The sequence below is a fragment of the Mustelus asterias genome, unplaced genomic scaffold, assembly GCF_964213995.1.
Source record: "Mustelus asterias unplaced genomic scaffold, sMusAst1.hap1.1 HAP1_SCAFFOLD_71, whole genome shotgun sequence".
Lineage (NCBI taxonomy): Eukaryota > Metazoa > Chordata > Chondrichthyes > Carcharhiniformes > Triakidae > Mustelus > Mustelus asterias.
Window position 1 is genome coordinate 70,812 of NW_027590132.1, and position 12,554 is coordinate 83,365.

At 42.9% G+C, this 12,554-nt stretch overlaps 1 protein-coding gene across 1 annotated transcript; it reads left to right on the forward strand.

Annotated features, from left to right (window-relative positions):
• Nucleotides 1–3,327: 3,327 nt before the first annotated feature.
• On the forward strand, nt 3,328–11,869 carry LOC144483460 (putative G-protein coupled receptor 139). Its single transcript, XM_078202151.1, has 4 exons — nt 3,328–3,425; nt 6,175–6,227; nt 8,410–8,589; nt 10,953–11,869. The coding sequence occupies exons 1-4, from the start codon at nt 3,328–3,330 to the stop codon at nt 11,867–11,869; spliced, it is 1,248 nt and encodes a 415-aa protein (XP_078058277.1).
• The last annotated feature ends 685 nt before the right edge of the window (nt 11,870–12,554 follow it).

Sequence of the window (12,554 nt, forward strand, 5' to 3'; positions counted from 1 at the left end):
TAATTCTGGCCTTGGGTGACTGTGTGGAGTTTCCACGTTCTCCCTGTGTCTGAGTGGGTTCCCATGAGTGCTCTGGTGTTCTCTCACATTCCAAAAATGTGCGGGTTATTTAATTTGCCATGCGAAATTGTCCCTCAGTGTCACTGGATTAGCAACATGAATTCATGGGGTTATGGGGATAGGGCCTGGGTGGGATTGTTGTCGGTGCAGGCACGATGGGTCGAATGACGTCCTTCTGCACTGTAGCGCTTCTATGGACGAAATGTTACAGTTGTGTTCGCCCTGGAAATGGCAAAAGCCACCCGAGGTCAATGGACATTTGTAAAGTCTGCCCCTCATCTGCTGGAGGGGTGGATCTGGGAAATTCGCCCTGATGCTTCTATGAGTCTAAGTAGTGCTGTTACAAAATTGAGATTGTGAAGTTGCAATTTGATGTTTGTAAAGATGGAAAAAATGCAAAAATGCTCGAGGGGAAAAAAAAGCATTGCGTGGTCACTTTGAAACCTGCTGTTTGCTGTCAGTGCTTGGAGGTTTAAAATACAAATTACATACAGAGTCCAAGCTGAAACACATGTACCGAAAGGTAAGGCAGTATTTTTGAAAGGACAAGGACTTTTTAAAAAATTCCACCCAAACAATTTACAGCAGGCATTCAGCGACCAGGAACATAAAATTTGAATTTGATTGTGTTGACGACATCAGGCTAATCCTATTGTCGGAAAATTGATAGGTCATAACAGGTATAAAAGAGAGTACAGGGGGAAAAACAAGAGAGCAACAGAACTCAACAGAACTCTCAAACCTCGAGAGGGAGAGAGCAGATCTCCACTCTGCCAGCTTCAGATATCTCTTAATAGAAGGCACCATCTAACTTGCAAAATGTACCAAATAGGAAAGAACTTACAGACAGAGGAATCAACAGAGGAACTCTAAATGATTCTACAATCCACAAACCTGATTGTATTTTGGGAGTGACTGAATTCTATTATTATATATTTTTTGGTTATGAATACGTATTGTATTTATTTGATCAGCATTCCATTAGAATCTTATTTTATTCGGTACGTTACATGTTTAGTTAAAGGTCCCTGTTAGTTAAATAAATGAATTAAGTGTTTTTTTTAAGTTAGTTTCAGATATTTCTGTTAGTTAATCACTCAAGGTTAATGAAGAACAGTTCACACCTTCCCACACACGTTTAACAGATTACGAGGTGAGGTATTCCTCTTTGGGGGATTCGGCATTAGTTCTCATAAGGGGAGTCAACCTCCACATCATTACGTTACTTTCACAAATTTGAAACAAATAAAACATTTATTTATACATGTTAAATAATACTCATGTTCAATAATTAAAATGAATTTTAAAAATACAGTTTGAATGATCCAATGAATGCTTAAAAGATACCAACTGCTTAAAATAAAGAGCAAAAACAATATAATACAAATACAAATAGATACATTTATAATAGCATGGTTCCCTTTTCAATATAAATCTGCCTTTCGAAACCTGGACCTCAAGAGGTGTTCTCAGGCTTACCGCGTCAGAAGGGGCGTGGTTATCCATCACTTGTGACGCGTGGGTCTGGTCAGATTAATTCGTTGCAGGTCCGAGGCTTCCGCACACATCCGTAGTTTCGGCGGAGCTGCTAAGGAAACGTGAATGTGCATTTTAAAGAATATTTTTGGCAGACCAATTATTTCGACCGGGGATCCGAATTTACGGGTGGATACTCCCTAAAACCTCATCTCAGGTATGTCTCCTGCTCGGAATGCTGAGTCTGGAATAAAACAAAATTTGCCAATGATCAGGCGTAATTCCCAAACTAACATTGTGACAGGCAGGCAAAGTTAACGCTGTTCCTTTTATTAGCATTCAGTTGCTTTAACGCAATGGTTGCAGGAAAAGACGGGATCGGAAGTTTGAATGTGGCGCGTTTTCAACGTGCGTGTCTGTGCATCACATTGTTACTTCGGTATTGTTCCATTGCACATGTGCGGCATATAATCTCCATAGGTTAGCGTTTGGTACAAAAGTTATGGCCCAAATATCAAGTTGACCATGGCATCATTCGGACATGTAGGATCACAGAAGCATAGGACAGGAACAAGAGCAGGAAATTCAGCCCTTGGAGTCCACTTTGCCTTCCGAGAAGCTTGGCCGCTGGTAAGCTCAGGTAGTTAGCTCTGAAGTCACGACTTTCATCTCAGTGCTGGTCAACAAATCTTGAACATTTGAAATAGGTTTATTCCATCTAGTTGTCATTGGTAAATGTGCCATTTCATGAGGCTTTCGACCAGTGACTCGTGCTCCAGTTGCATATTATTTCAGTGGGGAGGTTGTGATGGAGCTGGATGAAATGTTCATTGGGCCAAACACTCGATCCCAGGTTTTCTCTCTTTCTCCTCCTCAATATTTCAGTTTTCTACCCTTTGCCAATTGCTTTGTCTCTTCAGCTCACAGCAAAGTCTCCTCATTTCCACACATTAAACCAAAGTTCTGACATTTAACGTAAGTCCTTGCCCATGTTTGAAAGATTCATTTGATTCGAGTTCTGAAAGTTGATAAAGAGAAAATGTGAACATACGATAGGAAGAGAATTTGAAACCATGTCGTGGAGAAACAGGCCTAGGTACTGCTCATGTTGTAACTTAGGATCTCTTGTTTATTAGAAAGACACTTTTAATCACGATCACACGGCGTCAGTTAACAAGCGAGCATTGGAATGCATTATTTGGAATTGTATCCCACTATTTCATGTGTTACGCACTGTGCGACAGTGCAATTGAGACGGAAGGACAGCCAGGAAGTTCTGAAATATTAGAGTAGCTGCTCCTATTTCTTATTATCTTAGAGACATTACACAGAGAAATCATCAGAATTATATTGACCTTGGAGTTTTTCACCAGTGGTATTCCTGTTTGTTTGAGGTTGTATTCGGATCTCAAGTTCCGTTATGATAGAATCGTATACTCATGTATAGGTACAACATAGAAGGAGGACTGTCTGTCCAAATTCACTGTGATGGCTTTCCCATGGAGAAACTTACCCAGTGTCAATGCGGTGCCTTCACCCTTAACCCTGTAAGGTTTTTCCTTTTCAAGGATTCTCAAGTTTTCTCTTTGCATCTGTGCAGAAGTATGCAGGTTGACCTGTTCGTGATTTAAATCTTGTTAAGTTGAATTGTTTGGTTAAAAAAATGAGAAACTGTTACGAAAGGGTGGCATCGAAACTTGATTTTGCCGCTGATCGACAGACAATGATTTCTGGCCAAAGTTAGGAAAAGCTTTATGCGTGAGCTTAAAATCGAGGAATTTGTTTTTGAAAATGCCGTTGCAATGCACTGAAGATGCTGTTTCCCTGTCGTTCGAGCACTTTCAGCCAACAGCAGCGCTCAGACATGGACTGGCACCCAAGATTCTCAGGTAAAAAATCGGGTGTTGGACTGACGAAGCGACCCAGGCCCAGGTGAGTAGCTTCCGCAGGGCTCTATGCACTGTCTGATGAAAAGCATCAGAGACTTTGATTTCCTTCTTCCATAGTTCACCCTCTCCAGAGCATTTCCCTCACAGACAGACCGGCAAACTCATTTGTGCATCATTTCACAAACCCTCTAACTTCCACCAACTACTCTCTTCATAGTAAAAGGCGTGAAATGGGACAACTGTTGTTATCCAGGTATCTGCATTGGGACTTCACAGCTTTGAAGTTGCATTAATTTCAAGGAGTATTCTTAATTTGCCGAAATTGGAATGGGAATCCACAAAAGCACAACGCTGGATTTCACAAGTGGCTAAAGAATTTCAAATAGTATTCGTTGAGGCAGAGTGTTAACGGCAGACATCGGGAGATACATTCCTAATTTTGCCAATCACAAATTGTGGGGGGTGCATCTTCATGGAAAATCAAGTCCTTTTACCCGACCACCTCTGCCCTGCAAAAGAGCTAGCAAAACAATCCATTTTAAAAATTCAAACATGGGACATATTCGTCGCTGGCTGGCCACTATGTACTGCCTATCCCGAGTTGCCCTTGAGAAGATGGTGGTGAGCTGCCGTCTTGAAACGCCATGATGTGGAGATGCCGGCGTTGGACTTGGGTAAACACACGAAGAAGTCTCACAACACCAGGTTAAAGTCCAACAGGTTTATTTGGTAGCAAAAGCCACGAGCTTTCGGAACAGGCTGTCCCTTCGTCAGGTCGGTGGGAGTTCTGAGAAACTTCTGAGAGAACTCCCACCCACCTGACGAAGGGACAGCCTGTTCCGAAAGCTAGTGCATTTTGCTACCAAATAAACCTGTTGGACTTTAACCTGGTGTTGTCAGACTTCTTACTGTTCTTGAAACGCTGCAGTCCATGCGCTGTGGCTTGTCCCACAATGTGGTTCGCGAGGAAATTCCAGGGTTTTGACACAGCGACAGAGAAGGAACAGCGATATATTTCCAAGTCAGAATGATGATTTGTTTGGAGGGGAACTTGCAGTTCGTGATGTTCCCAAATATCTGTTGCCCTTGTCCTTCTATATCGAAGTGGTCGTGGGCTTAGAAGGTGCTGCCTAAGGAAACTTGGAGAGATCGTGCAGTGCGCCTTGCAGATAGCACACGCTGCTCCTACTGAGCGTCTGCGGTGGACAGAGTTGATGTTTGTGGATGTGGTGCCAATCAAGCGGGCTTCTTTGTCCTGGATGGTGTCAAGCTTTCTGAGTGTTGTTTCAGTTGGACCCATCTAGTTAAGTTGAGAGTATTCCACCTCCTGACTCCTGACTTGTGCCTTGTAGATGGTGGACAGGTTTTGGGGTGACATGTGGTGAGTTGTTCACCGCAGCATTCCTCGATTCTGACCCGCTCTTGTAGCCACAGTGATTATGTGGCGATTCCAGTTGAGTTTCAGGTCAATGGTAACTCCAAGGATGATGATCGTGGGAGATTGAGTGATGATAACACCATTGAATGTTAAGGGGCAGTGGTTAGATTGTTTCTTTATTGCTGATGGTAATTGACTGGCATTTGTGTGCCGCGAATATTAATTGCCACTTGTTATCACAAGTCTGGATCTTGTCCAGATAATGTTGCATTTGAACATGGAGTGAGGAGCCGCAAATAGTGCTGAACATTGTTCAATCATCACTGAACATTCCTACTTTTGATTGTATGATGGAGGGAAGGGCACTGATGAAGCAGCTGAAATGGTTGGCCCTTGGACATTACCCTGAGGTTATCCTGCAGTGATGTCCTGGAGATGAGATGACTTACCCCACAACTAAACCATCTTCCGATTTCCCAGGTGTGACACCAACCAGCTGAGTGTTACCCCGTTAAAACCCACTGATTCCAGTTTTGGTAGGGCTCCTTGATGCCACACTGGGATGAATGCGGCCTTGATGTCATGGACTGTCAATCTCACCTCATCTCTGGAAGTCAGCTGTTTTGTCCATGTTCTAACCAAGTCTGTAATGAGGTTAGGAGTGGAGTTACTATGACGAAACAGAAACTGGGCGTCACAGCAGGTTATTGCTGAGCAGGTGATGCTTGTTAGCACTGTTAATGACCCCTTCCATCACCTTGCTGATGACCGAGAGTGGACTGATGGGACGATAATTGGCCGATTGGGGTTTTTCCTGCATTTTCTGTCCAGGACAAAGCTGGGTAATTTTCCACATTGTCAGGTAAATGCCAGTGCTGTAACTGTACTAGAAGAGCATGGCTCGGGGAGTGACAAGTTCTGGAGTACGAATCTTCAGTACTAATGCGAGAATATTGTCAGGGCCCACTGACTTTGCAGTATCCAGTGCCTCAAACCGTTTATTGATGTTATGTAGAGTGAATCGAATTGGCTGGAGAGTGGTGTCTGTGATGCTGGGCCCCACTGGAGGAGGCCGAGATGGATCAGACACTTGGCACTTCTGGCTGAAGAGTGCTGCGAAATTCTGCGTATCTTTTGCACTGATGTGCTGGACGCCTTCATCGATGAGGATGGGGATGTTGCTCTCAGTAATCGAAGGTCATTGTTCAAAATTGCCGGTTTGGCATGCAGCTACAAAGTTGGATGACTTGTACATAGAATCACATTCTTCCCAACGCTATTCCGAGGCCGCTGTGCTTTAAGTCCCTGCATTGTCCAAACGGGCTGAGGCACAGGTGAGCTTTGAACTCTGGATTTTTTTTTACGAGACAGGCACTATAACTATCGAAACATCATTATTCACATAATCGCAGTGCTGTATGATGGTGAGAATTTAAAACTTTCATTTGGAAGAGAGCGTTTCTGTGCAGCTTTATGAAGATAGGAACATTCAGGCATCTCTGGGGGGCAAAAACAATTCCTTACAGCTCGTTGGTAACCTGAATTTTTGATTTTGCAAATCCAATCGTTTGACCTCCCAGCTTGTGCGCTAAAGTTAGCAGAAAAGAATGCTGACTTCTTAACTCACTGAATCAACAAAAAACTTGATTACAGTCGGGAAACTTCAATTAAACAGAATATGTTGGGGATAAAGATCAGAATGTTTGGCAGCATCTGTTGAGAGAGAATCAGAGTTTACCTTCTGCATCCTCACAGATCTTCTTCAGAGCTGCTGCCAGATCTGTTGATACTTTCCAGCAAATTCTGTTTTTATTTTTGATTTCCAGCATCCACAGTATTCTGTTTGCTTTGTCCTTAATAAATCTACGTAACTGTGCACAGGATGATGAATGGCATTGATACATTAAATTAGATATTGTGACATGAGTTAGATTAAATTTGTATTTTTCAATCTGGTATTCAATCATTTGCGATGGGCTTTTTTCTGGTGAGATTGACACAGTTCCTTTGAATCATATAATTGGGATTTAGGCGCTGGTGTCAGCTGGACAGCGTTGGAGTGAGATGGAAACCCTTTGTTTCTCTGCTGCTCTGTCTGAATGTTACATTAAAAATATCTCCCTGAACCTCGGACCAGAGTGTTCCTGAATACTTTTGCTGTCTGAGCATGTGGAACTGATGAGCTGTCTATGTCTATGTGAGTGATTTTGTGGCTACTGTGTGTGAGAAGGAGCTGCCTGCATTGTTCCATGTATCTCAGGTGGAGGGGGGAAAAAGAACAACATGGAAATTCTGTGGATGGGGTCGAGGGCAGGAGAGATTTAAAGTTATTTGTGATAGTATTGGCGTAAGGTCAGAGAGAGGGAATGTGAATGGTAAGGGAACAAAATTGGGGGGATGAGTGCAAGATATTGTGGGAAGATGAATATTTATTGCCGAAAACAAAGAAAAGGAAAGATGAGAGGTTACAAAAGAGAAATTCAGACAAAATTATAACAGAATCTTTTGCTTCTATTACTCTGTACTGCTGGACTGCTCTTTTGCTTCGATTACTCGGTACTGCTACAACGTTGCTGTTTACAAGATGCACGTTTATGTGAGACTATTATTGAATTGTGGGTGTTTTGTCATTACTAATCTATTATTGCTGGTTCCTCTTTGTTTGAAAGCATACTCTTTTCGCCAACTGTCCAGGATTCGAGTTACAGATTTGACAGGTCGTCCCATTCAGCCCAGTTCAGGTGACACAGCCAGATTCTGTATTCAGGCACACAAATGAATATCGCCTGGTTGTTGGTGTGAACGCCCCTCCGTCTCAGAGAAATTCATATCCCGGGATCTTTGAAAACCAATGCTTCTGACTCTGCCTGTCGTGGATACACAATCTTTATCAGCACGTCTCCCACATATTAACCCATTTGAAATATCAAGGTCAATTTTGTGTCCTATGTTTCAATGTAATAAAAAAGTCTCTTGCTTTGAAACTGCAGTTTCGCATCTGCCAAGCGGCGACATTAACTTCGAAATGGATGAGGAAAGTCATAATAGAAAAAAACAAGACTAAATATATTCAGGGCTTATACCAGCGTTAGCAGCTTCGTATCACTCTGAGGGGATAACCCCAATCCTCTCAGGAATTAAGCACAAACTGTGGGACTGGAGGGCTGCGGGCTTCTCGCAGTTATCTTGGAGTGAGACTAGAAAGATGACACGGTATCTTCACTCAGTGAACTGAATGTGCTTTAATCCCATTTGGTGATATTGACTGGCCATTGACCCACATATCGACAGATTTGTTGAATCGCAGAAAGTGAATTGTCATATCACACAAACAGGCACCGATGCAAGCATTCCTCATTACTATAGTGGTTAATAACCCGCCTTAGCATAAGGAGACCAGGATTCAGTTCATCCAACGGGGTGAACTTTAAACACAAAATTGAAGGCAGACTTCCAAATGGCAATCATTCACATATAGAAAGTGGGCAGGGCAGATGAATCTCGGAACAAGAATTATACGGACTCGAAAAGTTAACTCTGTTTCCTTTTCTGCAGATGTGGCCACAAGTGTTGAGTTTTTTGAGCATTTTTCTGTTTATGTTTTAGTGCAGATGAAGATAGTGCATCTGTCACAGGCAGAGTCATGGTCAGTCATCGAATCATACCGTGCAGTAGAGTCTCATCGGCCTATTGAGTCTGCAACGAAACATGAGAAAAATCTGACCGACATGTGTAATCCCATTTACGAGCACTTGTCCAATAGATTTGAAAGTTTAGACTTGCTGGGTAATCATCTGGACACTTGTTAAAAGATTTGAGACAACTCACCCCCATCACCCTCCCAGGCACCTCAATCCAGAACCTAGCCACCTGCTAGGCAAAAAGGTTTATCCTCGCCCACCCTCCCACGACCCCACACCGCCCCCTTATCCGCCAACCCCCGAAACGTCCTGCCTCTCATCTTGAACCTATGTCTCATCGTGATTGACCCTTCAACTAAGGGGAACAGCTGCCTCCTATCCAGTCGTTCATGTACCTCATAATTATGTACACCTCAATCAGGTCGCCAGTTCATAGAAATCATAGAAACCCTACAGTGCAGAAGGAGGCCATTCGGCCCATCGAGTCTGCACCGACCACAATCCCACCCAGGCCCTACCCCCACATATTTTACCCGCTAATCCCTCTAACCTGCACATCCCAGGACTCTAAGGGGCAATTTTTAACCTGGCCAATCAACCTAACCCGCACATCTTTGGACTGCATCCAAGTTAGTCATCTCTGCTCTAACTAAAACAACCCAGGCCGATCGAACTCTCTTCACAACTTAGAAGTTCCATGCCAGGCAGGATCGTGTGAATCTGCACGCTCTCCAGTCCAATCACATCCTTCCTATAATGTGGTAATCAGAAATGCATGCAGTACTCTCACTGTGGCCTCACCAAAGTTCTACGCAATTCCAACAGGATCTTGCAGCGAGCCAAGGCGGAAATGGCAGGTCAGATGTTAAAGATCAGAATTGAAACAGTCAATGACTTTTCACTTGATTTTGTGATTTTTTCGACTGAATTGAGGCAGATAAAGAGAACAACAGATTCCAGAGTGCAGAGGAACAAACTTGAGAGGCCACTCTGAGGTTAGAAATGTAATTACTGACTGGTCATGAAAGGTCCATCATTGAAGCGATACGAGATATGTAGATGCACCTCATGGTGTTGGAAGAAACATTTCCATTGCTGTTTAACACACCTTCCCATTATAACGTGTTATTGTACGTGATCAGAATTTTCCTGTCTTGCGGCTGGGGATCTGGGTCCAAGTAAATCCCAGTGCTTCATATATTCCCTGAACAGGGAATTGAAAGAACTGTCGTAACATGATTTTCTCAAAGATTCGTGGTATTGATGGCGGATGGGTGTGTGTTGAAGGGGGGAGGGGGGGCGGGGGTGGTGGAGGTGGGGAGGGGGCGGGATAATTCAAACGATTTTGCAATCTCAACATCTTCGTGGAGATTCTGGACGGTATAAATCAATGCACAGTGAACTTCAAATCGGACAAATCGTCTGCTGCAAAAAGGGACAGGTTCATCTGAACACAAAATGCATCGACCAATTCAAAGGATCAGGAAAGTATTCTACATGGTCCTTGCCATAACTGGTGTTCCTGGTAAGTGTCTAAAGCTAATGTGATTGTTTAACTTTTCGTATGAGCAAGTGTTTGCAATTAAACTGAGAAAAGTAATGTTCCATTCGTTGGTATGGTCACAGTTTTGCGGACACTTATTTAATAAGATAATTATGTTCATTACATTTGCTGAATCATCTGTGCAGTTGTATTGTATTGTCCCATCGGAATCTACTTCTGAAGTACTCAGTATTATAAAGGTGTTGCATTCATTAGAATGCTCTGTTGTGTTGAATAAACTCTCTAAGCAAGAAACTGTCTTGAGTGGAAGGTTTTATTAGGATTATCTGTCCATTTAGAATACGATTGAACATGGTCACAAAATGAGTACGTGCTATTATTTTTGCATCGTCAATTTGCCCCCATCAAAGGTGTTTTTTTGTGATTTGAGGACAACAGCTATACCTAAAACTTTAAGTGAGCTATAATTCAGCTTTCTAGAGAGGTTAATATAACATCTATTATTTCAGTGACCGTCACATAGAGATAATCCTATTTTGGTCACAATTGCACTGTCTCATTAAACTTCATTTATGCATCTTTAGCACCAGAAAACAGTTTGTCTGAGCTGGATCCAATTCTCCCATCTGAGGTAATGGCTCCTTAGCAGGAGAAGTGGACCATATCGTGAGAAGGATTCCTAACGCAGAATGTGATCCAAGCTGAAGATGAGTTCCTATCAATGGAGTGGTAGGAGGCAGGCATAGATCTCCAAATGAACATTTGGTTATGCTTTCTCGTGAAAACATTTTACATCATGATCTGTCCCTAGGGAAAGTCTGCAGCCCACTGTCATCTGACATGTGTTAAACCTGGAATTGGACGTGCGAGAGGCAGGCTCAGATCATTGTTCAGATGCTCTTGCCAGTCATCTGATTCCAACCCACACATTTGTGATGCTATTTTATTTTCTGATGAGTTCTGGAACATATTTTTTTCAGTAATTCCCTTTCTCTCTCTTACAGTTAATTTAGTGGCAATTGTGGTTCTGTCTCGTGGAAAGTGCGACCTCTCCGCCTGCACAACTCGCTACCTCGTGGCCATGGCAGTGGCGGATCTCCTGGTCATTATCACTGAAGTTATACTGAACCGAATCAATGATTATTATTTCCCACTGAATTTCCTGGAAATCACCCCTGTGTGTAGTGTTCGCTATGTTATGCTGCGTGCAGCCACAGACTGCTCTGTCTGGTTCACAGTTACTTTCACTTTTGATCGATTTGTCGCCATTTGTTGTCAGAAGTTAAAATCTAAATATTGCACCAAGAAGACTGCATCCGTGGTCCTAGGAACAACGGGCACTTTACTGTGTTTAACAAATATTCCCATCTACTTTAGATTTAAACCGAGAAGGATTATTGACAATGTACCATGGCGTTGTAGTAATAAGCGTAGTTATTTCAGGGACCCGAGATGGATTGGATTTAGATATTTTGAGAAAGTTTTAACACCATTGCTCCCGTACATTTTAATTTCATTACTCAATGCTCTAACAGTTAGACATATTCTAGTAGCCAATAGAATCCGTAAAGGACTGAGGGGTCAGAGCAATGGAGAGAATCACAGTGACCCAGAGATGGAGAGCAGAAGGAAGTCTATGATTTTACTCTTTACCATATCGGGCAGTTTCATACTCCTCTGGTTTGTGTATGTTTTAAATTTTTTTGGTGTTCATGATAACTTCGATGATTATTCTTCTTACAACTTTGAAAAGGTCGCATACATGCTGCGGAATTTAAGTTGCTGCACAAACACACTGATTTACGTGGTGACGCAGTCCAAATTCAGAGAGCAGTTGAAGAACATAGCAAAATACCCGTTTACATTCCTGGTCAAAGAAATAAAGAACAGAGCAGAGTGCAGCTCAAATATCCCGTGCTAAGTGGCAAAAAACACAGGAGGACCAGAGGGAAAGGGCCTGGGGCAGCAGGAAACATCTCAAATATTTCAACGACGACGCAGAGGGAACAGGGAGAGATGGATCGGAACAAAATTAACGGCAGATCTTATACTGAGAAGAACAGTGAGTCAGGAGCAAGGACAGACATTCAGAGGACCAGACTGAAATGAGCAGACGCAATTCGACACAATAATGTTCCGTGGGACAAACGTAGACAAACTTTCGGATGACCTGCAGTAACTCCGCAGTCGCAGTCAAACAAAGCAAAAGGCAGTGGGACAATGGTGAGAGCTGGCATCGGGATCCCAGGAAGTAAATTAACAGGGGGAATCAGCGGACAGGAAAGCAGTGACCAAGGGACAAGAGCTGACATTCGGAGGAGCGGAGATTAAGAAGCCAGGTGGATAGTCAGAGAAAAGGCCTGAAGGTTAGATACGGATGCAGCAGACACTAGATCTCTGCTAGGTCGATTCCCAGCGCCTCACCTCTTGTCAATAAAAAAGAGTTAATTCAAAGGAAAAACGCTGTGATGCTGGAAAACACCTGTTGACAATGTATAATTTGTCAATCTAGTTAGTAACTAATCGCACCAATTTATTGAATCTGTGGCCTTCGTGATTCTCCAGATTAATCACTAGAATCTGCCTTCCTCTCTCTCACCAGCTCC

Excerpts from the sequence above, each read along its gene's own strand:
- LOC144483460 (XM_078202151.1), top strand. The coding sequence starts at position 3,328 with ATGCCGTTGCAATGCACTGAAGATGCTGTTTCCCTGTCGTTCGAGCAC. Across the intron at positions 3,426-6,174 it reads CTGGCACCCAAGATTCTCAG|GCACTATAACTATCGAAACA; the intron begins GTAAAAAATCGG and ends TTTACGAGACAG. Across the intron at positions 6,228-8,409 it reads AATCGCAGTGCTGTATGATG|TGCAGATGAAGATAGTGCAT; the intron begins GTGAGAATTTAA and ends TTTATGTTTTAG.